Raw genomic sequence first — 25,647 nt, forward strand, 5'->3', positions numbered from 1 at the left:
ATGTCCAAAGAACACTTTTTGCCTAGAAGAAAGCTACAACTCTTGGGTCTTCATCCAGTTTGCACGGGGCTAAGATAAAGCCATAAATAAATACCCAGCATGACAATTGATGTAGAAAAGCTTTGCTCCCTAGCCTCTAAAAGATGCCCACAACGGTTCCCAAACAAGAAGAAAAACTTCAGTTAGGTTCTTTTTTTGCAGTGTACTTGTTGGGAGCAGAAATACAAGTTCACCATCAGAGCGCACGTGCAGGCTTACCACATGCTGCAATTGCCACTAACTGAGAAAAAAAAGGAAGGAGAGGAGCGGGAAACCACGTGCTGCCGTCGTACTGTGTACCTTTAGGGTTCCTTAGCAACTTCTTCAGGTGTTGTCTTCTCCTCCACAGAAACTGAAAACGGAGACAAAACACCAATGAGAAACATTGGAAACAACTTATTCGATGACAAATAGTCAAGTAAGTTGTTTCCTTTAGTCCAAAGGATCCTTTGGACTCAAGGGACACACTTTACAAAGTCGTATTAGGTATACAGACATTTTTCCTTTTAGCTTTTTAATTCTAATTGTAAAAGAGTTTAGAGGCCAAACTTCCAAACTCCTTTGAAAATCTCCGCAGTGATAATTTTAACGCACATTTTTCTTTGCATTTAATTCTATCGTTCAACTTCAATAGCAATATAAGATCACTTACAGCTTCATTGAAACACCGTAAGGTTTATAAATATCACATGCTCTATATTTTTCTTTACAGCAACATAATTTAAGAAAATCAATCTTTCAAGTTAGGTCAGATGTTAAAAAAACTGTGTTACATCACGTGCAGCACAAGGGAGAATTTCTTGTTCTTAATGAACTTTACATCTAGCCACTTAGCAGGGCCCTGAGCTCAAAACACCCCCGCAATCCAATTTAGTAATACCTATTTCTACTGCACAGCATATCATTTCAAAATTAAATTTTCTGCTAACACTACGATGCCAAACACAGTCATCGCTAGCAGCCACATTGCGTCACTTGAGTTCTGCATGCTCTTGCACCTAGTTCAGTGCAAACAGCTACTCCTGCTTTTCAGAGACAAAACATTTCAGACGCAGCTGTACTCTTGCACCTTCTGAAGTTTGCCCCGACTCCTCAGCATCAGCGTCCTGGCTCCTTGAGGATGTGTCGGTAATCTCTTGAGCTGCTGAGGCTACTCCTTCCTTGCCACTGTCTAAGTTTTCCTCGTGGGCAGAAGAAGCTGCAACATCCAAGACTTCACTCACCGTTTCTATGAATCAAATTAGAGAGATAATTGTCTTGTCTTTCCATTCACCGGCACAAATGAGGGCGAGCAGTCAAGGCTCGCAAAGCATGAGGTACCTGCCTAACGTACACGTTTGAAGTAACTGAAGACAACAGGATCTATCAGATGAATAAATTTTATCATGCAAATAAAAGTTTGCAAGTGGAATTCCAGGGAAAGTCTGGCTCTTCCCAACCCTGGGGCAGAAAACTATAAACATGAGCTATTTTTCATGTCTTTAGACAAAGGTGAGTATTCTCTAACATGTATTTTCCCTTGCAGATACCCTAATTTTATTTTCTGATTTCTGTCAAACCATTAACGATGGGCAAGATACTAATGGTAAAGTTTCTATGGAAATAATCCTAGTCTGATCCACACCGTAGGACATTACGCATGCACTCCACATAACCTTGCAAAGACGTCATGGGTAGTTTTAATGCAGAAATATCCTAACATCAGGCTGAAGATTCAGGCTGTGATTCCCATGTAGCATGATTGCCAACTAGCCGTTTTTCAATACTCCTTGAGGATAAAGCAATCTATCTGTATAAAAAGTCTGTAATAGGCAATACATTTATATATAGATACACTCTGCAGGGATACTGAACACATCATCCAGTTACACGTTAAATTTTACTTGAGTAAATTCTCTCTTACCGTGTTCTTCTAACCTTCCTGCTGGAGGTCTCCATCATCACACACCATAACTGCTCGGCAGGACAAGGTTTGCAGGGACTTTGTTGTTACAAATTGTGTCCTATACTAAGCTACACGTGTGTGAAATACAGCTAACTAAACAACTTCATTAGAAGTTCAATAAATGCAGTAAATAGGAGTTTTATAGAGCTAGCATCCCATGCCTTTTTCCAAATGTCAGCTTGCAGCTATTTAAATACAGCATATTCTGAACGTCAACTATTTCACTTTATTTTGCAGAATACTGACTGAATTTAAGAAGCAACAGAAAAAAAAAATCAGGAACTGCTACCTTTGTCTTTATAGGGAACAGCTATGCAATAAAAATAGTACATTTGAAATTCAGAACATTAGTTATTTTATAGCTAGCATCACTTGATATAATACAATATATTTGCTGTGGTGACAAGCTGCTGTTTTTGAGTTTGTAACATCAAACATTCAGCTTATATTACCAAAAACTGGCTCTCTGGCTTATAGTAGTTCATCTTGCTAATTTTTGTTTATTTCTTGTGATGTTTCAGTGTTTTAATTTCTTTGCACTAAGAAGAGTAGATCAGTCAGCAAGTTGAGGGAGCAACATGGACTTTCCTGCTTCTCGATAAAACCTTATTTCCTTTGAATGGGAATTGTGTTTATTTGTCACCTACAGGAATACCTCCCTTGAAAACAACCGTTAACACTTATACCACTTGTACTGAACGATTCGTCTCTGGTCTGAAGTATTCTTTATGGCTATCAGAAAGGCAATCTACTGCAACAAAATATGGATTCCTCCCAATGCGTCCAGCCAGGTCTCTGCGGAGTAGCTGTGACTCCCTAAAATACAAAGGGCTTTGTTGCGACAGGCATCGCGCTTTTGAAAAGCTATGTCTGTACCTGCGAGTAATCGCCCTCGGTTACTGCAGAAAGCTCCAGCTGGTACTTTATTTCAAGTGGCTTTCACATTCGTTCCTTGAGCGCACATGGTTAGAGTTTCACAGGAGCCGTCCCCCGGTGAAGTGCTCTTTTCCAGGAGAGAAAGCCGGCAGGAGCCGGGGGTCCAAGCGCGCTTGCTCATGGCAGCTTGCAGCGGGTCATTATCCGTGCCCGAAGGCATTCTCTCCAGCAAAGATTCAGGCTGGCCCACGAAGATCATTTTGGCATCCTTTCTTTGGCCTGTTGCAACTACAGCAAGCTATCTAAGTGTCTTTTGGTGCTTCGAGCATCATGGAAATAAGAACCAGTCTATAACCATGAAAGCTATTTTGAGCATTAATCTGACATACCGAAACAAATCTCGGTGTATTTTTTGGTGGTTTGCGCACAGCTCGGTCTTGGAAGAAATGCTCTGTATCCCGCTCAGAAGGTCAACACGTTTTTCTCTGTCCTCGGGAACGGCTGTGATCCCAGGGCAGCGCCAGCCGAACGACGGCCGGGCACGCGGAGAACGCGCCCCCCGCCTCCGTCAGAACGGGGGCGGCCGCACGGCCCCTTCTCTGCGGGGAGCAGCAGGCACGCTGCCGAGTCCCTCGCACCCTCTCCTCCCGATCGGCTGGTAGCACAAAGCAGTACACAGTGTAGGAGCTTCTCCTTTTTGTTTCCCTGGATGTTAAAGTTAACCTCAGTGCTATTTTTTCTCCACTTTTTTTTTTTCCAATGCGTATGCTTTTAGTATTTTTTCAGTCCAGCTTAATCTCTTGCAGTTATTCTATGTAAAATCCTGCAGTAACACCCTGTTTCATAAAAGACATTTTAATCTGTGCCTGGTACAATGATGACTCATCTTCCATAATCCCTGGAAGAAGGATTTTACTTTTCTGTCTGTTCAATTATTGCAAAGTTGTTAATAAGCCTGTTGTGAAACTCTATGGCAATTAATAGATGTAATTGAAATCACTTCTAACTTTTGTTAGTTCAAATACTAAAACATTTAAGCTGCTTTATTTTTTCAAAACAGAGCGGTAGAGGAGTCACAGCATCTTAATTGGTTCTGTGTTGTTTTCTCAGTGATGATCAGTTTGAAATTCTGAAGTGCCCGTCTTTCCTTCTGCCGTGATGACTAGGACCCATTTTGTCTATTCATGCCAGCTTGCTTACAATTTCTACAGGCTTTAACTGAACAAAATAATCTGCATTGTGCAACTGCTTCTCTGCAATGAAGACACATGGTATTTAAGTGCTTTTCGTATTATGTTTTCCACTGAATGCCCAGCTGCTTTATTATCGATATTACACAATACTACTTCAGCTCCTTCACATCTTTAACAAAACACCCCTCTTGCAGCACTCCAGTCAAACTGGTCGCAGCCAAATGATGATTCACCCTGACCCATACAATTTAAAATCTGCCAAAAATGAGAATGTTCTTGATTTTTTTTTAGTTTCTTCTTATATTCACAAAAGTGGGGTTGGTTGGTTTTTTTCTTAATTCTGTAGGAGGGAAAACAACCCCCACATCATTCATCAATAGCACTGGAGTTAAATGGTTTCATAATTTTACTGTTTCATGGAGTGTTTGGTGTGTCGTGTCCCCTCCTAATCTTAGTAGGATATATTACTCTGCAGAAGCTATACACTTCACAGTTTCATACAAGGTATTATACTGGTTAGCAAAATCTCAGCCTTTGTGTATAGTATTAGCTATTTTTTTCTGAAAAATTGATATTTATTTTTCCTTATGCTTCTTCACCAGGCATTTGCCAATTTTAAATTTTCCCCTGGGATAAGTAGCTAAGTCCCAGTATCAGTGGCTACAGTTTTCTTCCATTTGCTAGGCATTGGTATATACTATTGCACTTACAGATCTGAATTAGGAGCTTAACTTTCTTGCGATTTCAACAAAAAATAATATAAAAGAACGTCAAGCCTCAGAGAAATCAAACTAATCACGTTCACTACCTGTAGGCAAGGGGTTAGGCTTTGCGTGTTGCATCAACCGCTGTTCTGAAAGCATTCAAAGGGATTGTAACATACCGAGGATTTTGAGGACAAACGGCCTCAGGCCAGTTAGACCCCTGACATATTTCCACTATGCAACCATCAGTACATAAGTCAACATCTTTGTAATATCCGCTGCTTACGTGTAACACTGAGCCCTAACAAAAATATCGCCTCCTTCTGCCCAGGATAGCTTTATGCACGCTCATAAAGCGTCTTTCGCTCCTCTGCTTTAGGAGGTAACCATTTTGAGCAGAAATACGTCCTTCCCAACTGCACACGCAGGAACAGAACATGACAGGGGAAGCACCAGCAGCACATTGCATATGCACCAAACACAATACCAAACCATTTATGTTACGAAAACGCATCTGTTTTGAGTTGAGTAAATACAGAAAAGGAAATTGATTTTACAGACAAAAGGAAATTAGGTTTTTGGTTTTAAATTTTTTTTTAAATAAGGCAGCAGCATTAGGAAGCTCCAGTAACTTATTAGCACGATACCCAACATCAAGTTCCACCTAGAAATACAATTTTTAGGAAACTATCCCTATAATTTCAGTGAATGAAAAAAAAAAAAAGCTGCTTCCTGTATAAAGTAATTATTCCTGCAGTCTTTAAAGGCACAATTTTTACTCTTACAAGGGCTAAAGCTGCAGCTCTGAGAGCGCAGAACTCTACAATTCTGTGCATTCACAGTAGAATGGAAAACAAATCCAGGGCGCTTCTGAATCCTCATGATCGCCAACTGAATTGTCGGAATTTAGCGAGCTCAGCATTCCCCCAGCGAACAGGGAAGCACGATAAGCAGGGACTTGCTGTGTGACTGACTCATCTTTGCTCCAGCTAATAACAAAAAAATAAATAAAACCATACACAGATTGACTTTCTCCTGCTCATAATAAAAACGCGCAACACAAAACCCCACACACGGGGACTGACTTTCAGAACCCAGATCCTACTGCTTGAATGGCCTCTTCCCCCAAAGCTTTCAAGCACTTAAAACAAGCTTTCCAACTTTCCTGAGGGATTTTTTTTATGCAGAATCAGCCTGGATTTTTGTCTGGGATGCAAAGCTCTAGTCTGAAATTAAACAGGCGCACGCTGGCAGTCATGTCCTACCACCTGGGAAACAACACGCTATAGGATGATCTTGAAGCAGGCAAGTGAGAGGGAGGTATGGAGCGAATTGAGTTGGCACTGATCATGATAAGCGGAATCTGAAATCTGCCAAGAACTTGGTTCTTGCAAGAATTTTTGTCGAAGATACTGTTTCTGATAGTATTTCTACAGGGCATATATTGTCAGGCTTTAGGGGTCAGCGTTCACAAAGCTGGATTTTCCAAGCTGCGTTTCATACCACGTACCGCGCGCGAGAGCTAACAAAGCAAACCACCAAGTGTCCAGTACGTATGCATTATTGCATGTGTCAGGTGTCATTGACCACAATTCCTGAAGAAAGCAATAGGATAGATGGGATCAAGAAGAAGAAACACATAGTTGACTTTACTCATTCCACACATCTCAGTAATGTCAGCATTGCCAAGAGGGGTAAGCAGATGAGTTGGGAGTGAGAAGTTCTGCTCCTCCATCTAAGCAAGCTTGGACTACTCTGGGAGCAAGGTACACCTTCCTCTGTTACACCACCGAGGTTTCTTTAGTGCTAATTTAAACCACTGCTTTTAAAGCTTAGAGCAGCCCTTCAAAAAAATCAGCCACTTTAAAGTGAGGGTTAGGTCTTCACACTTCCACTGAAGTAGCAGCTACTTAGCAACTAATTGTTAAGAAAACAAACAAAACTTATTTTACATACAGAAATAAATTATTCTAAAAAAGAAAGAGCTGCTTTCCTCCTTCCTCCTGCAGGTGAAGCACTTCACCTTGTGAAAGAAATGCATCTTTCTCTTAACATGTAAAAACAGAGGAAGCTGTCTCTCACAGAGCAGCATTAAACGAAGGAAAAGTCCACATTTTTTAAAAAAGCATGGGGGCACTCAGAATGCAGAATTTCACTCCTACAGCAAAAGTTTTACCACCTTTGGCAAGTCAGCTGAGCACTGCTGCAAATGCTCTCCTGCTTCGGAGTGCTTTTGTGTTGAAACTTTTTTATTACTTTTAATATCCATTGACACCAATTCATACATGACTGATACAAATTGCCTGCAGGCATAATTAAACTAACTTGTATGTTATATTTTTAAATCTTACTGGACTTTAATCTTTTACCTTGTATTTTTAAGTGGCTTTGTAAGTATGTTTTCCTTATTTACAATACATAAGGAGAAGATAGCTGTTCCAGATTTTAAAACGAAAGCTATATTCAATTTTTTCCTTGCTCAGGGAGAGGTGGGGACTTTTTCCCCCCCACAATGGAAGTTTCACAACAAGACCATACAAGATAGTCACAGCCTTTCTCAGGAGTACAGCCTATATTTTTTCCCCCAGTTTTGCATTTCCCTACTAATATATTTTAAATGATCATATTTTGCTTCTAATCCTAATCCTTTGATTAATTTTAAAAGTGATAGTTCCAGTTAGAAACAACAACAACAAAAAAATCTGAACAGGCACTCATTTCCTGCAATTTTTAAAGATATTTAAAAGTACACTTTTCTGAGCGAAGCATTTCACTTAAAGCCGTTCATATCATGAATTTTTTTTTTTTTAAGCAGTCAGGATGAGGCTGGTATCTGTAATGCAGAATGTCAGGTTCAATTACTTTTAAAAATATTCTTTGCAGAAGAATTTGGCTTTATAGAACTAAAATAATACAAGTTAGCCAGCATAATACAAATGGAATCTGCCTGGAGCGCACGAACCAAAGCTGGAGTACAAAAAAAGGCTTTGATATTTCAAGCTCCCTATCACATAACCAATGTCACACACTAATTCCAAGGGGGGGGGGGGGGGGGGGCAAGAGTCAAATTTAATTGTGAAAACAATTTCACTCAGTCTTTTAGAGAACTACTCATACTAGGATGTGATGCTTCCATTTACACAAAGCTTCTCCTCAGTAAGGTCCACTGAGGGTCTCGGGGTGTCCCCTGAAATGTTAGGGTAGGCAGAGCAAAAAACTCCCCATTCCTTTCCATAGTTTAAAGACCCGCTAACAGAAAGCTGACAGTGGAGTAGAATTCACTTTTAAAAAGTTAAATTCTGCCATGTTTGAAAAGAATTCACGCAGGACTACTTGAAATGCTCTCTCTCTGCTCACTGGCCTTTTGTTCAGTGACCGTTTAACATTATAATCAGCTACAGTAAGTTATCCATCTCTTCGGAAAGGGAAAACACCCAACACTTAAACATTTGGCTTAAAAAGGAAAAAAAAAAAAAAATCTGCTGGACAGTTAACCACAGACCAATGCCTCTCTCCGACACCGAATTCAGCAGTTGAGCTTCCGACAGGAAAAAATAAACTTCACAGCTCTACGTGCTAAACCGAATCAGGGAACTACCAATTATTTAGAAAAGCACTGATTATTTTCCAGTCTGACCAGTTCCTTGAATGCACAGGAGAGGAACCAGTGGCTGGCGACTGCCGAAGCCCACATTGCTCCCAAGAAATTGTTTGCGGAACTGCCCTGGCGCGACCACCCTGCTGTCTGGGCACGGCGCAAAGGCAGCCCCAGCCTTCCCGACCTAGCGATACCTCGCGACAGCCCACGGGCATCAGGAGTTTTCTCCCTTTGGCATCTCAGCTATTCCATAAGTTAAACTCCAACCAGAGGCTCAGAGCCCAAGGTCTTTGAGAAACTGATGAACAAAGGAAGGCTGGGATTCCTAATAATCCTGCCACTACAATATGATATCATATGACCGCTTTTTCTTTTTGCAAGCCATCCATAAGTAACCCAGATAAAAACCCATGAGGTCCAGCTGAAAGCCTAAACCACGGCGTTATGAAGCACATTTTTAAGAAAAAAAATTTTTTCTTCACTCCATACAGCAAGAAAAGAAACAACTTCATTCAACCAAATATTTCACAGGCTGGCTGCAGCTAACGTACATCACTAGCTCCTAAGTAAACCCTCATTAGTTCATACTAATGACCAGAAGACTCAGTTCAAGAGAGATTATTCTACAACGTATGGTTAAAAAAAAGATTCAGAGATGCCTGTAATGGTCAGAATAAAAGCACAACAGTGCATATCACATTAATCCAGAATAGTTTATAATACCTCATATAATTTCAAGTATATAATTTTATATTCTGTAACAAGGATTTGTAGCAATGAGAAGCAATGTACATTGTGTTTGGTTGGTTGTTTTAAACATCTAGCCACTGACTGGAATGGATCATGAGGAAAACTAGTGCAAGTTAACATAAACAGCATATATGAAAATGCACTAATTGCTTCGTGTGTGAAATCCTTCAGAAGTTCTAAAAAAGCTTTTAATTAAAAAGCTAGGCATTTTCTTTAACACTCTTCATACAAAGTCATGCACCAAGTTCTACCCACTTGCATTGTTTTCAAAGGAGCAACGAAAGTTCAGCATGCTGGTTTTTAAAAAGGATGTTTCTCTCTGCAGTGAGAAACGCTGCCCAAAAATTAATATAAAAATCCCCATCGTTATCATTCTGGTTTGAACTGCCGCCACAGGAGAACAGATAGGAGTCCCTGTTGCCATTTTCTCTAAAGCAGGAAACTAATAGTACTACTCCTCATCCTGTATTTACAGGAGATTTTCGCAGGTAATACTACCTAAGGTAAAGTAAATGCTAACAGGTTTTGTTGAACAAAGTGAGTTCTTGATTTCCAATTTAGAGAAACAAAGTTATTTTAGGATTTTTTTTTTTTTTTTAAGTCTTGACAATGAGCTATAAATATTTTATTAGTAAAAAGCAGTAAGTCAATTTTCTCCTTAGCGGTGACAATGATTTAGGCATTATTCACTTTATGTCCTTTTACTAGCTTTCATCTTTTTTTAAGAAGCAACTTGTGCCCTTGTTCTACAATAGACAAATGGGAAGACAGTTATTTTATGTCATTCTCCCCCACTGACTTGTTTGCACTTGTAGCTGGGAAGTTCTGGGTTTTTTTCCAAGTTACTGGAATCTTCCCCCCCAGCCCAGTGCATGCTGTAAAACTCTTTTCAGCTAGGGTGTTGAAAACCAAACAGTCTCCCCATTTACCAACTTGTGTCTTCAGATGCTCACAACTTCTACAGAAGTCTTTTCTAAATATTGTTCACATTCTTCCTACAGAGGCTTTCCATTTACGCTATGACGACTCACCTACAAGCTCAGTTTCATGAAGGAAAAACATGAGGAAGAGAGAAGAGACTAGCAGCCACTGTATGGCAATCACAGAGAGAAATGCAGCAGCCCAAGGGACAGAAGAAAGTGATAACTGTGAAGCAGAAATACTGAACAGACATTCCACAGATATGGATGCTTCCCCAGTAGGACAATATTCACCTAATTCAACTTTCTAGAGCCTAATTTAGCTATCAGTCCACTATAATCAATGAAGGGAAAATAATCCTCTAAAAGGAGATTCAGAATAGAAAGCCTTTATTACAGCTGGTAATTAAGCAGAGATTTTGTCAGATGATATGAATACTTTCCCTGATTCTGTCTTCTGTTACACCAATCCACACCCAGGGACTCATTTCACGCAATGACGTTATACATATGAAAATGGCAGATAGTAGGCCTCTTATGAGATGTTTCTGATCTACACAAGCGAGGTTGAGAAGAGAAAAAAAAAAAGTGTAGTTATTTTCATGAAGTCCAACTGTGAACAAGTGGCATAATCATAAGGGATGAGGTCGGTCCAGCCCTACGCACGCTGCATCTTACCCCAACGCCTAAGGCTGTGAACAGCCGCAGGTTGCGCCGCTTATCCTCCTTCCTCCATCTCCATGTATTTGTTTTACTGAGCAACGTCGTTCTGAAAGCCTCTGAATAAGTGTGAGCAATTGCAAATTACTTTGAGGACTTTTCAGCAATCTTCAAAATACTCCCAGCGTCAGAGCATTTGAATACGCATCCAGAGTTTGGTAACTTACCAAGGAAAACCGCTGTACCCTGATCACGTCGGGTGTTTCTGTCTGCTTGGCATCATTGCGCGATCGCGTCAGCAAAAGTCCTGTCCAGAAAGCAGTAACTCCTGTCCAGTGCCGCCTGCGTTTGTTTCTCTAGGCTGCAGACAACTGGCATTGTAATGCCGTTCGAAGCTTACCGTGGAAAACACTGGCACATTCACATGCTAATCCTCCCCAAACCTAGTTCCTCACTCCAACAACATTTGAAATAACAGAGAAGAGACCACATCCTTCAATACTTACAAAATTAGAAAAGAACCTATGCTACAGAAGTCTGGAGTCCAAGAAAGCACAGTTTTAGGCTAATTGCTTTTGCTGTTCCAGTTGATAATGCCAAAACCTCAAGCCTCAATACTAGAGTTGGAAAAAAGTTTATAGCGGCAATCCAAGAACTAAGTCACAGATGCAATAACACTGCCTAATCCAAATAGCAGCTTGCCAATTTGTGCATTTTATATCATTTGTTCTATCTAAAGAAAAATTGATCTTAATTTATGGTGCTCGGACACAGAGCACACTAGAAGGAGAACAGCAGGAAACTTTGCAGTATCAGGCAGTAACCAAGAGTGAGAGCACAACAGCTTGAGTAATAAAAAGGTACAGAAAACTGGAATTTAGAGGAAGCGAAAACCTTGGGAACAGAGTTACATGGCACAGTACTGTTTTTGGCAACAGTATTTCACAGAATTCCAGATACCAGTAATGGGTTGTAAATTGCTTACATTGAGGCAAGGAGAAAATTCCAGCCAGGTACAACTGTAATTCACTTTCTGAAATTGAAATTATCCTGATTAAGTACCTACCTCCAAGGTTCGGATTTTTTTGTTTGTTTGGGGTTTTTTTGCACATCCACGTATAATCGCACATCCACGTTATCTGTATACATACATACGTATGTATACTGGAGCTGGAGACAAACGTCCATTGGCACCTTGCACTTCCAAACACATTACAGAAAGCCTTATAGATTAAGAGAAACAATTGCATTTGAAAAAACAGAGGTTTACTGGTAATGATAAAAATACTTGCACCTTCATCTGCAGAAGTAACATCAAGCTACCAACAAAACTAATAAAAGTTATTTAAATAAGTATTCTTTTTTCAAACTAAGCTTGCATTTCCCTTGGCAGTTCTGAAAGAAAGAATTCTCTACCTCAGTAAAAGCATAGAGACAATTTTTTTTTCCTCTAAATGGAGACAACACAAACGATGAAGATGGTTAAATACAAAACTGAAGGGTATTTCCAGAAGGATTTTAATTATAAAATTATTTTTTTAAACACACAAATAGCTGTTGACTGCAGGTAAACACTGAACAAAGTGGTGCATGGAGAGCAGAGAACTTTTGACTCAAAATACCATCTTCTTCTATTTTAAGCATTATGCCAATGGAAACTAGCTTGCACGTAGCGTGAAGGAAAGGGCTGAGGTGACCTGGCGGCAGGAGCCTCTGCAGCCTCCCAGGGCAGGACTCCGGTTACAGGGCAGTCACAGGGGGACAGCCCCAGCGGGGGAACCTCGCGTGAACTGCCTCCGAGATCCACAGGGCCCACCCTTGACTTTGGCACGCCCGTTACAAACAGTTATTTATAATAGTCTTCACTGGTGACCAGTGGCATGAGAGAACTGTGCTCAGAAGCAAGTTTTAACATCGCAGAAACATCAAAGAGATCAGGCAACACTACACCAGGCAGAACACTCCCTTGCTTTAGAAACTAGTAATTACCGAGGGAAAGTACATCTGCTGCTGCTTGATATGAAATGCTTTAGCTAATACGCGATATCCTGATTAGAGGTTGGACGGAAGATGGCTGAAACAACATGCAGAAGTTTCTCAACAATTTTATGTCCCACAGGTTCGTTTCTGCCAGCTTTACCACACAGCAAATAACCACTGCAGCAAGATTTGACAAAGGACACCTGAAACGACCCTCAGAATCCCTTATATCAAGGTAACAGAAGCGTTGTTCTAGTGCTGTTTTCTTTGGTATGCTGCCAGAGAAAACAGATCTAAGAAAGCAGTCATTTCTAAACAGCACATCCACTTCCAGTCAACACCAGCAGTAACTAACAGTGACAAGTCATATTTCCTCTTACAAAACAGTGACCACTAACTACATGAAGTCACCACATCTAGAATTAGATCCTCAGACTTAATCCACTTATGGACAAGGTTTTTCAGGGAAGATCCTAGCTGCTTCCTCTTCAATAGAGTGGCAGGAGTATTTACTATACAGAAGATCCTACCCTATCCAACAATTAACAAATATTCCTAGACAAGCATTGTGAAAGGAATATCCAACCACTTCTAGACACAAGCAAGTGCCCACTCCTTAAAGTGAAATTTTGCAATTGCTCTGTAGAGCAACAGAGGTAAACACTGCAAGACATTTTAAAACATCTTACATCTCTTAACAGCTCTAATTCACTAACTTTAACATATACCAGACTACTTCCTTTCTTAATGAAATGGTCTAAATATTCATAGAATCATACAATGGTTTGGGTTGGACCTTAAAGATCGTCTGGTTCCAACCCCCCGCCATGGGCAGGGACACCTTCCACTAGGCCAGGTTGCTCAAAGCCCCGTCCAACCTGGCCCTGAACGCTTCCAGGGATGGGGCATCCACAGCTCCTCTGGGCAACCTGTGCCAGGGCCTCACCACCCTCACAGTGAAGAGTTTCTTCCTTATATCTAGTCTCAATCTGCCCTCTTTCAGTTTCAAGCCATTCCCCCTTGTCCTATCACTACCTGCCCTTGTAAAAAGTCCCTCTCCAGCTTTCTTGCAGGGCCCCTTCAGGTACTGGAAGGCTGCTGTAAGGTCTCCCCGGAGCCTTCTCTTCTCCAGGCTGAGCAACCCCGGCTCTCCCAGCCTGTCCTCATAGCAGAGGTGCTCCAGCCCTCTGATCATCTTCGTGGCCCTCCTCTGGACTCGCTCCAACAGGTCCATGTCCTTCTTATGTTGGGGGCCCCAGAGCTGAACGCAGCACTCCAGGTGGGACCTCACGAGAGCGGAGTAGAGAAGGAGAATCACCTCCCTGGACCTGCTGGCCACGCTTCTTTTGATGCAGCCCAGGTTGGCTTTCTGGGCTGCGAGCGTGCACTGCCAGGTCACGCTGAGCTTCTCATCAACCAACACCCCCAAGCCTTTCTCCTCAGGGCTGCTCTCAATCCATTCTTCGCCCAGCCTGTATTTGTGCTTGGGATTGCCCCAACCCATGTGCAGGACCTTGCACCTGGCTTTGTTGAACTTCACGAGGTTCGCACGGGCCCACCACCTCTCCAGCCTGTCAAGGTCCCTCTGGATGGCATCTCTTCCCTCCAGCGTGTCGACTGTGCCACACAGATTGGTGTCGTCGGCAAACTTGCTGAGGGTGCGCTCAGTCCCACTGTCCATGTCACCGACAAACACATTAAACAGTGCCGGTCCCAATACCGACGCCACTCGTCACTGGTCTCCACTTGGACATTGAGCTGCTGACTGCAACTCTTGGAGTGCGACGATCCAGCCAATTCCTTATCCACCAAGTGGTCCATCTGTCAAATCCATGTCTCTCCAATTTAGAGACAAGGATGTCGTGTGGGACAGCGTCAAATGCTTTGCACAAGTCCAGGTAGATGGCGTCAGTTGCTCTTCCCTTATCCACCAACACTGTAACCCCGTCGTAGAAGGCCACCACATTTGTCATAGAAATGGAAATTTTTAAGGCTCTAGGTATTTTAACTACTGCCTTATAAATATCTTTATATGTAAACAGTAATAGTCACTACAAATACACGTACTTATTAGCTGTATTACTTTAACAGATTGGACCAAGTATTGTTTTACAATGTTATTTGTAATGGATCGTTTTGCAGACAAGCGCAGGAGCTATTCACACATGAATTAAAATCCCATTCATACCTAGACCTTTCACAAAAGTCAGCCATTTGAAGTGCTGCACCATTTCTCAAGTTCCTTTGTTAAAAAGGCAACTAAGATGCACCCATTTCTTACTGGAGTCACCAAGGAAAAAGGCAAAAACAATTCTGGAATCTGCTAATACCTTTCAAGGTACTATGATAACCTCCCATGGACTAGCAGTCAAAACATTTTTAATCTCAGTTTGACCTGTGTTTTAGATATAACCTCTCAAGTAGATGCTTGTTTTCTCAAAGTAAGTCAAACAGGTGTGCAGTGAAGATTCCACGTTTAAATGAAGCTGAAAACTGCTTCAGTGGTTTTCATACTTGCTACAGCCACGCTGAAGTCTTCCCTTCCAAAGCAAGAATTAGAATGAAGTTTCTCTTTCGTGATAGGCTGGCAAGTTTTCTGTTGATGTTGCTGTTGGTTGGTTTGTTTTTTTAAATGAAGACACCAGATGCAAATGTTTGCTGCTTTCCTATCCACGGAGAAACTGCAATTGCTTTATGTGTGTCCCTTCCCATTTCAGCTGAACAAATCAAGAGGTATGAAGATAAGCCATCCCTCTATCCTTACAGGTTAGCAATAAAAAAAAAAAAATAATAAAAAAAAAAATTGCTAAAAAAAATCATGTTAAATTATAATCCTGTATTTTGTGCAACTTATGGATAGGTTTGCATTTGCATTATTGCCATTTTTTTTAAATTACAGTAAACCAAAATATTTCAAACAACCTGACAGTTCAAAATACTGAGTATGTAGCCACTAATTGATTTAAGTGTTTACTACCAATTGGATGTTTTATTGAATTCTGAGATTTTTAGCCTAGTATATCCTTAACGCTGAGATCATGACGTTTTGGTTGCTATGCAAGATTCTGTTCAAGTTACATTGACAGAACAGCTATAATTATTGAGCGTGACTATCTTAGGAATGGCCAGCGAAATAAAGTGTTTATATTCCTTCACAAATCCTTAAGAACCAGGTCACTGAAACAACTGCTTAACCGATCATATTACACGCTCACTTTAATGTAAGATCTGAAAGAAGAGAAATAGAACGGGGCAGTAAAATAAACTTTTCATTCTACTAGTTTTAGAATGAAAAGGGTTTTAGAACTCCAGTGCCACAGGCAGCATGCTTTTAGAGACACTGATTTAATAAACTTAATTACCTTATGCTCATGATATGTCAAGGTAACACCTGAATTAGTTTCCACTGCAGGACAAACTCCATTAGGAATACTGATGCTTGCTCTTAATGTTCTGTAGTAAGAGGCAGAGTTTTAGAACCCACAACACACACACACACCCCAAAACCGCATTCATAAGTTAACCTTGCACTGCAGCAGCTTCTGAATTAGCAGCAACTTCCAAATTAGCAGCAGCTTCCTGCTGGGCTTCCTCCACAGCAGGGGATGCCTCTGGAGCCGGTAAGTCATTCTCCCCTCCAGTGCCTAGGGATACCCCAGCACTCTCATCCTGTGCTGCAGGTCCGGCAGCAGCTGCTGCACCAGCCTCTTCCGTGGCTGTCTCTGCTTCAGGGACTTCAGCTGTCTCTTCTTCACCACCTTTTAAGGATTTATTTAATACAATAAAGAGAGTAAAGCGCATGCATGCAACACAAATTCACCAACTACTTTTTACCATCATCCTCATTTAAATTTAAAATGGGAAGCTAAGCTTTGGGATCCGAATTTACAAAGTCAAGAAATCGATAATTAATCCCCCCATGTTGTCTTATCTGGCACTAAAAGAGATGTTTACAAGATGAGGAAACCATATTCTTAATTACCGAGTTTCATAACTGCTTCAGTGTAATACAAAAAGAAACTGTGGCTTCAAGCAAGTGACTGCAAGAGGTGAGAGTGCAGGGAAGGATAAAAAAAGGACGCTACCAAGTGTTGCTTCAAACCCGCTCTGCTGAAAGGGCCAGTGATAATGCACTCATGGGCGTCACAGGGAACAGGATTCTTCTCCCATTCACACCCAGCAGTGGAGTTACCACACTGGGAATAAGACATTTGCTACCATACTTAGAAGCTCTTAAGGAGTTTATTATCCATCAGGCTCACAGCTTAGAAGCACTGCAACCCACGGTGTGGCTTCAGTTTGCACAGGGCTGTTTTCAAGGTGGCTAATTTGGCTGGCGATAGCTACGATAACGCCAAGCCCAACAAGTGAGCAGTTCTCAGATGGGTTTTGTGCCACCTCTTAGCTCTACGCTGCCACAGGTACTCTGCTATCCCTACTTACGCTGCTTTCTTTAAAGCCATACTGAATGCACTGTGACGGCTGCAAGAGCCCTAGCACTCAAGTAAGAAAGGTAAGGTCTGCAGGGCAGAATAAAACGGGGACCCTTACTGAAACTAGGTGTATATAAGTAAGAAAATAACTTGCTAATTTTAAGTGGTCAGACTCACTTCACTGAAGATATGACCACTTATGACTGACCATTTTTGTTTTACAAGTCCCAGCTGTCTTTTAAAGACTTGTCTACACTGCTGTGGGTCGGACTCTTCAGAATCTGAAAAACCCAGTGTTTCCCAACCGTGCGTTACTCCAAATTCAGCTGAGATGAGTCATTAAAAACTAACAGCACAAAGTAACAAAGATGCACAATCAGCATGCAAACATGCACTAAGATCAAGTTAACAAAAGAAAGTTATATACCAAGTGTTCATTCCAAGTTTACCACTAGAACCAACTCACCATGTGAAAAAATACAACTGGAAATAAAGTTTGTAATACAGTGTAAACTAAGTGAGAATAGAAAGGAAAGAGCTTAAAGAGACATAGTCAGAATTTATTTTATTCTTTTATATCTATTTAAAATGTAAACAGATCAATTTTCATTCTTGGTTTTTCTTATGCTAGTGCAAGCCTATCTTTTTTTGTTCAGGTTTAAACACAAGTCTACGCATTGCTCAGTAAAAATCAAAGCTTTGTATTATGCACCCTGACCATGTCCCTTTAAGAGAATGCTATATTTCAAAAAAGCCTAAATTGATGACACAAAGAACAGACTAACAGCCAAGCTCAGCATTCAGTACACTTTATTGGACAGTCAAATATAGAGTGCATTCATTCAGAACAGCCAGCTTCTCAATCTCAGAACTGCCTTCTACAAAGCAGATTCAGTAATAAGCTCAATATGGTTTGGCCTTGCAAACATAGGTAGTTCTCTTAAAGTCTCACAAGTATGGAGTTTTACAATAGAAGGTATAAAGTCATCCCAAGGTAGGCTGCAAGGTACGCAATGGTGAACGACTGTCCTTTGTTTGTATTTAACTTCCTCGGGTTTGGAAAGAGATTTCCCTTGTATTTTAGTCTGGAAAGTGCAAAAGCAGAGTATAGATTAGAAAGGTTGAATCAGCTTGCATCAAGTTAAAAAGAAAAGTCATTGCTAAAAAAGAAGGAAATCAGGAACAAGTTTAAAGGAGACACATGCAAATGGAAGACAAAACTCAGTATTTGCTAAATAAGCAAGTAGAATGTTCTGCAAGGTAAGCATCATTTTACAGTTCAAATGATGTCCCAGATTTCCTACTGCTACTTTGAGTCAGGCCTCTGCCAGGGGCTTTTTTAAATCCCTCCCTAAATTTGAGAGTAGCTTTCAGTTAAGAAGAGCTACAGAAAACTTGCTACTAGATCTTTTTTAAAAGCTCTGAGATTGTTAATTAAAATACCGTTAAGTATCATTTCAACCCTCTAATAAACAAACAAGCATAGAATAGCATTTGATTGTTTCTCTTGTTTTGACAGCCTCGTTTGCTACATGCAGGTCTTTATAACAGACATTTTGGGTTTGGGCACAAGGGGAGAATTGTCCTCAGGGTGAGAAACCATGAAAATAATTTGTATCATCAGGAGAGTCTCTCTCTGATCAGCTGCTCCCTAGTACTAAGTTCTTCTCTTGCCATAGGACATGTAGCATATACGCCATGAATGTGCTATTAGGCACGCTGCTTTTCTATCCACCACTTCATATTGTTATCAGCGCTGTTTTATAGCATATTTTAAGCTTGATTTTATGTGACCCTAAAAAATATTAGATTACTTTGAGAACAGAGTTTTTTAATCGCTTTTATCAGCAATGCTTACTGTGAAAAGGTGTAAGGACTAACTGAATCTAAAGAATGCATGGGGAAAGAAGCTGCAGTGGCACTTCTGGGAAAAGCAGTACTATGGTAACACTCTGTGACAAGATACACACAAAAATATCACTACACAGGGAACAGGAAAAAAAAAAAGGAGAGGAAGAGAGACATTTAATTCTTTTGAGAAAGCACACAGAGGATTCCATAGGAAAAGTAAGAGCAGAAACCTCTTTTGGGAGGATACAGTTGGAACGAAGAAGGATTTACAAAAGAGCTGATTCAACAGTAATTTTGTATTGTGAATTGGAATTAGCTACTCAAAAGTCCAATTAAAATCTCTGGGTTGAGCATTTATTCAGAAGTCCAATATAGAAAATAATACAGGAAACAAGTTTCAACTGTGTTCACTGTACGGCCTCAGAAATGTTTTGGACTTCTTAGTATCGAAAATAAGGCAGGCAGCAATCATCTGCCATTGGTTGTGACACTCATGTAAATTACTAAGCAGCGCCAAGGCATCGGATTATGGGATGCCTGGAGAGTACCCACAGTCAGAATTAAGTAAATTACAGAGCACCGAGTACTCTTACCCCAGTCTCAGGCCACACAGGTATAGCCTTCAGTGGGTCAATAGCACCACTGGCTCTGCGGGTATCCCACTCAAACATTTTGGTGGACTAGGGTTAAAACTCAGTACCTTGCAGAAATGAACCTTCAGAGAAAAGAGGGAATATACTGACATCGTTTTGAGTGCCCTGGAAGGTTTGCTTAATGCTTTCACACCTACCATGTTCTTCTGACTATGTTAGTCAGAACGCAACACGTGTAACCCCTGTTTCGTCGCTGAACAGCAGACGACTAGGTCACTAGGAAAAAACATCTCCTTTGGTCCTGGTTAGATTTTTTATTTTAGGGACAAGGAAGGATTGCATTAAAATTGCAGCCGAATTCTCAGCACTTAAAGAATCAAGTTTAAAAATTGTATTGCTTCCAGCTGCTTAAGAGAAAGGAAATTAAGATGTTTTACCATTTTAAGTCTTCAAATCTGTAATTTTAAAGTTCTAAAACTAAAGGATGTGCTGTGGAACTTCAAAACTGACAACTTCAAATAAACAATTTTAGAGGCAGACAATTCAAAGCATGTTCTCACATTGAAAACAAAATTTAAACTCGGCATACTTCAAATCTATTCTTTCTGTGCATGCAAATATATTAAATCAATTCTCTAGATGTCAGCATCAGAAAAAATAAGTAACAGCTTCAAGTGTTACGGCTTCATTAATTTCTTTCTTTTTTTAAATAACAACTAAATAAAAACATAAAGATCCTAAGAAGTCATTTTTTCTAATTGCTTTTCCTAGCAAGGCCATGCTTGCCAAAGTTCTGTCTTTTATACTAATGCCACCATAACACTAATTGATGTAGACAGAGACAACATTCCATTACAAGTATTTGAACTAACATGGTCTAATTATTTAAGCATGAAGAGCTAAGTAAGGATTTGCCATACATTTAGGTGGTGTCTGCTTTTCATTTAATCTTAAATTAAAACGGACAAAATCAAAGTTGTGGGACAAGAAATTAGTCCGATTTACAATATTTTTTTAAAAAGTAAGTTTTTTTTCCCCTATTGAACTGTGTTCCCTGATGACATGTGGCCTGGAGCCAAACTGTTGACTGAGAAAAAGATATTATCTCTTTCCCCCCCAACAAACAAAATAATAAAACTGATTTTGACAGCATTATGCATTTAGTCAAGTTTCATTAAGCTTCCAGTAAATCAAATGCAAATACCCAATATGCAATTAATGGTTCACCCATCAACTCTTTCCACCCAAAGAGACTCCTGCAGGTTGATCACAGGCCAGATTCACTGCCTAAACATTAAATCCATTCCCAAAATCTGTGCAGAAGTAGCTTTGTAACAGAACACTGCACAACCACCTTTGCCTTTACTCCCAGTCACAGAGCTCAGACAAGGACTTGGACAGGGTTAAGGCCTGATTAGACAATCTAGAAATCTGTTCCAGATCCTCGCGTAGCCGGGGAACAAGAGAGAAGAGCTCAACTCACCCTTGCTTGACCAAGGCTTGTTTTTCCGCCCCTCAGCTCTCTCATGAAGAATATTCATATGTTCAATATACCTGCTGCGAGATGAACTGACTACTCTGTAGGCCTGAAAGGAAATTATACCCGAACTTACTGCTACGTCCGTACAAAGTTACCAAAGAATAAGAGGGGAGAGGGAGAGAAGGGTTTTTAAGCAAGTGCTACCGCTCATCTTAAAAGGCATATCAAATTAGGATAAGCAAGGTTAAAAAAAAAATTTGAAAATCTATTTTGCTATACTAACTTTTTCATACATTTCATATTTCTCCACCGTTAGAAAGCAAATACAATATACCATGCTTTCAAAGTGCCGCAGTGTTTCAGGAACTGGACACAGTATTTTAAAAGACAATTACAGTCAGACTGGTTTTTTTTTAAAAAAAAAAAAAAAAAAACAACAACAAACACCTATGGTAAAAAGGTGACAGCAAAAGAATTTATTACTCCTCCAGATAAGCAATCACACAAGTTTAATATTTTGAACAAGTAGAAGTTACTTACCATTCAAGAGGATTATTGTGTACCTCTCTGGCCTGTGCTAGTCACTATCTCACTATCTGAAATCTTGCGGGGGTGGAAGGAAGCTACGAAATGCAGGCTTTAGGGATGTAAAGCACAGAGTCTGACATATTTAGATGCAGGGAAGAGAATGATTACCAAAAAGCTTGACAAAATTAGGTGTTTACAAAACTTTAACATGCTTTTTCTAAGTAATTAATATTCTTATCTTTCTTTGTGTCCCAATTAACAAGGTTCATGATCTTCCCTTTGTGGCTTCAGACAGCTTACTTCACATCTGTCTTGCCCGCTTTGATATATTCTTAATGTTTGTGGCTGACAAGAAGAGGCAAGGGGTTAGAGGCAGGTGCCTTACTCCGTCTTCGGACACATTCATTTTACATAGTTTTAAAGATGTTTTCCACTGAGAATGACAACAGCACTAGGTATCGAAGTAACAGTAAAACAGGCAAGCAGCAGCCATTCAGTTCCCTAGCTCTCTTGAACTGATTTTTAAGTTAGACTGTATTCAATTCTATGCTACAACAGCCACATTCTATTGATGGTTTGCATCTCGACCATATTCTTTAACCCAGAACACACCTTATACCACACCAACTCAGAAAGCACAAACGGCTCCATTCCCAAACACTTACATAAAATAAACCACCAAAAGCAGCAACACCAGCAAGGAGGTAGTAAATCATGTTCTCTCCAGAAGAGCCAGGAACACTCCCAGACGACATCTGGCGAAGGGGTGCTATAAAAACCATTATTGAAATTGATGTAAAGCGCTGCCAAAATATGATCACAAAATAGAATGACAGAATCTGAACTTCGTATGGGAAAGGATGATTTTAAAAGATGTAACAAAACAGAGAGGTACAGCTTAGCCATGTTTATTACGACTGAGTAACACAGGGCACGGTGCCTGACTGAACGAGGTACATGGCTGAGCTCTTCCTAAGAGTATAAGGTTTTCTATGAACTACGCTGTCTGCCTATCAGCTTCCAAGTACTGGATGCATTCTATATAGACTAAGGAACTACCTAAGGAATGGGGGGGGGGGGGGGGGGAAGGAATGTAAAAAGAGTTCCTGCCTAAGGTACGTAAAAGAATTAATCTGTCCTTATTCAGTCTTGCTGCAGTCACGATCAGCAGAGGTAACAAATCCTCTTCAGATTAATAACAGAGCGCTTTAAGAAAAAGCCTTTTCCTTTGAATTCACATTCTTTCATTCTCAAATAGACTGCAAAAACATTTAGATACATGCCCATAACCCATAACCTCAAGTACTGGCCAACAGGGCAGACAGGCAGGGTTACACAATTTTATCCCTGATCGAGTACATATTCACTATAATAGCAGTGTTAGCCATTTGTTTTTGTTCACCGTTTCTGTAGTTTTGATGCTTGCTATAGCCTTGGATTCTTCGGTACGTTTCAAAAAGAGACCCACGAAAAACACGCGTAATTCTGTTCGCCAACAAAGCTTTCAGCTGAATTTCGTGACTTCATCTCAGATGAGTAGCGCAGATGAGAAAGGGTGCTCATCAAACACAAAATGGCTCTGAGCATTGCAATCGGTAGCTGCAAAAATAGTCTCAACCTCAAAATATTGCCATCGTGCGCCAGATTATGTTTAGCATCATCTGTCTCATGACACACTTTTCAGACTCCTCTTCAATCGTCAGGCATCCTAATGGGTCTTCTTACATTTACACATACGGTCTGTGGTAGTTTCTCATGAGTACCTTCTTCTTAAAGGCTGCACGTTATAGGCAGGAGAGCCCTCTGTGAGCCTGCCATCATCCAACACGGCCGGAAGATTTTTTTGCTACCGGTTACACAATTCCTGATGCACCAAAAGCCATGGCTGCAACACACCAGGCTGATTTCACGCTCCCTCCCACTGCTAACAGACCGCTGAGGAAACCATTGCTTGGACGACCCACCTGAGGGGCTTTTTATATTTTCTGTTGCGGGGTGGAAGTGCAGGCTCGCTGCGGGAGGGGGGTTACACCTGCCCGCCACCCAGTCTGCTTCCACGGAGCGGGGCGGGAGGGGAGGCACGGCCCCGCCGCAGCCGCCTCTCCCAAGGGCGAGCCGCCCCGGGGAGCACGGTCCGGCTCCGCGGCGGCAGGGGCTCCCCGCCGGAGGTTCGGAGGCAGCCGGCTCCCGCTCCGCGGCGGCGGGGGTGACCGAGCAGCCGTACCCGGCTCCCGCCCGCCCCCTCACACCGCGGACGAACGCTGTAACGGACCGCGCCAACGGCCGCGCCGCGCGCCCGCCGCCGCACCCCTCGGCCCGCGACCTTCGCGCGTCCCCGCCGCCTCGCCCTCGCCCTCCCCGGCCCGGCCCGCCCCGCGCGTCCCCCGCCGTCCCCGTGACCTCTACCCGGCCCCGGGTCGAGCTCCGCGGCGGCCCCCGCGTACCACGCTGCTTGAGGCGGCTCGCAGCAGAGGGAGCCCTGCTGAGGCGAGAGGCCAGCGCCTGCGAGGCGGCCCTGCAGAGATACATGGCGGCGGCGGGAGCCGGGGAGCGGAGCGGGCGCGGCGGGCGGGCTGCCGGACAGCGCGGGGCTGCGGCCGCGGCGGAGGACACCGATGCTCCCCGCGTCCCCTGCGCGGCGGGGCGGGGCCACCGCGGGGAGGGCGGGGCCGGCGCCAGCCCCGCCCCCGACCACGTGCCGGCGCACCTGGCGCCCGCCCGCCGGCGGCGTCCCGGGAAGCGCAGCCCCGGGCGCGGAGGAGGGAGGGCGCTTCCTTCCTTCCCGGACCGCGACGGCAGGGGCGGCCGAAAACGGAAAAGCGCCAGGATACGAGCAGAGATACCAGGGACTGCGTTTGCCGAGGAGCGGGGGGAAAGGTGGTGAGGAGCACGTTACTGCTCCGCTAAAAGAGAGCTCTCCAAGCGCGCTCCTTTGCCGACAGTTCCTGGAGGGAGATCTGCAGACACCAACTGACTTTACGGCAAAGGGCACTCGGGTTGAGCACTAGGGCAAAGGAGCTGCAGGGCCGTAGTGAAACGCCTGAGGGAGCAAACGGCCGCTGCGGGATCGCGTCCTCTCTCTCGGGGCGTCGCAGGGTCGGAGCCGTGCAGCTGTCCTCCCCCGTCCTCACACCGTCGCCCCGTTACGCCTCCCTTCTCTACACACAGCTTTGATGCTCCCTCCGTGATTATTTAATGCCACGTTCCGCCGATTGTCGTGATCCCACTTTTCTGTCCTTCGTCCTTGACCGACCTTGACGCACGAAGGGAAGGCGAAGGCGTAGGCGCTGAGCAGGCAGCCGACGCCGGCTGCGCGGTCTCACCACCGAGGCTGGGGGCTCGTGTCGGGCAGCGAGCGATTCCAAAAACGCAGGCGGGGAAGGCCAGCCTCTCCGCCAGGACACGTGCGGGAGCCGTGGGTAAGGCACGGCACGCACTCCTCCTCTGCTGCCCTGAACAAACCCCGCAGAACCGGCACCATCCCCTCAGCTGCCCGCAGGGAATAGATCCTTGGGGAATAGATCCTTGGGGAATAGCAGGGCGTGGCCCCATCCATGGCAAGCCTCCAAGAGCTGTAAGACAGAAAAGCCGTGCCTGACAGAACCAATGTCATGGCCGCTGAGGAAGGGGCAGACCAACGAGCTGCAGGTCAGTTAAAGGGTCTCCAAGATTGAAGACCGACCTTTCGTCCTCGCTTTCTGAAAATCCAGAATACGTTTCCACGTCGCATGCAGTAGCAAAAGCAAAGCAAACTTCCTGGCAAGGATAAAGACCCACACAGAATTTAAAGGTTGGCGACCTCTGATTTTTGTCATCTCTGACTAAGCTTCATTTCTGCTAGGGCGAAGAAAAACAAACAAACAAAAAAAACCAGTCCAGACCACAAAGGACTGAAGAACAACAGCACTCAAGGAACTAGATCAAGCTTGCCAACAGATGTGTAACTTTAATTATGGCATCTCTGAGTAACTATGTCAAACTTTGAAAGTCTACCCGGTCAAGACTGAGTTGAAAGCTGCTTCTTTGATGTGTGAAGTAGCAAACGCACATTTTGGCATTTGTACAGATTCCTTTTATTAGGTTTCCCATAAATCCCA

General features: G+C 42.6%; 1 protein-coding gene across 1 annotated transcript; it reads right to left on the minus strand.

The window, feature by feature from the left end:
* Window positions 1-341: 341 nt before the first annotated feature.
* Window positions 342-24,185, minus strand: MGARP (mitochondria localized glutamic acid rich protein; the record flags this gene model as incomplete). Its single annotated transcript, XM_082315258.1, has 6 exons — window positions 23,995-24,185; window positions 22,216-22,319; window positions 21,026-21,128; window positions 16,190-16,423; window positions 1,091-1,267; window positions 342-391 (listed from the first exon to the last, which is right to left on the minus strand). The coding sequence occupies exons 1-6, from the start codon at window positions 24,077-24,079 to the stop codon at window positions 342-344; spliced, it is 753 nt and encodes a 250-aa protein (XP_082171384.1). The 5' UTR covers window positions 24,080-24,185.
* Window positions 24,186-25,647: the final 1,462 nt, after the last annotated feature.

The sequence above is a fragment of the Platalea leucorodia genome (assembly GCF_965183815.1).
Source record: "Platalea leucorodia genome assembly, chromosome: 6".
In the NCBI taxonomy this organism is placed as follows: Eukaryota; Metazoa; Chordata; class Aves; order Pelecaniformes; family Threskiornithidae; genus Platalea; species Platalea leucorodia.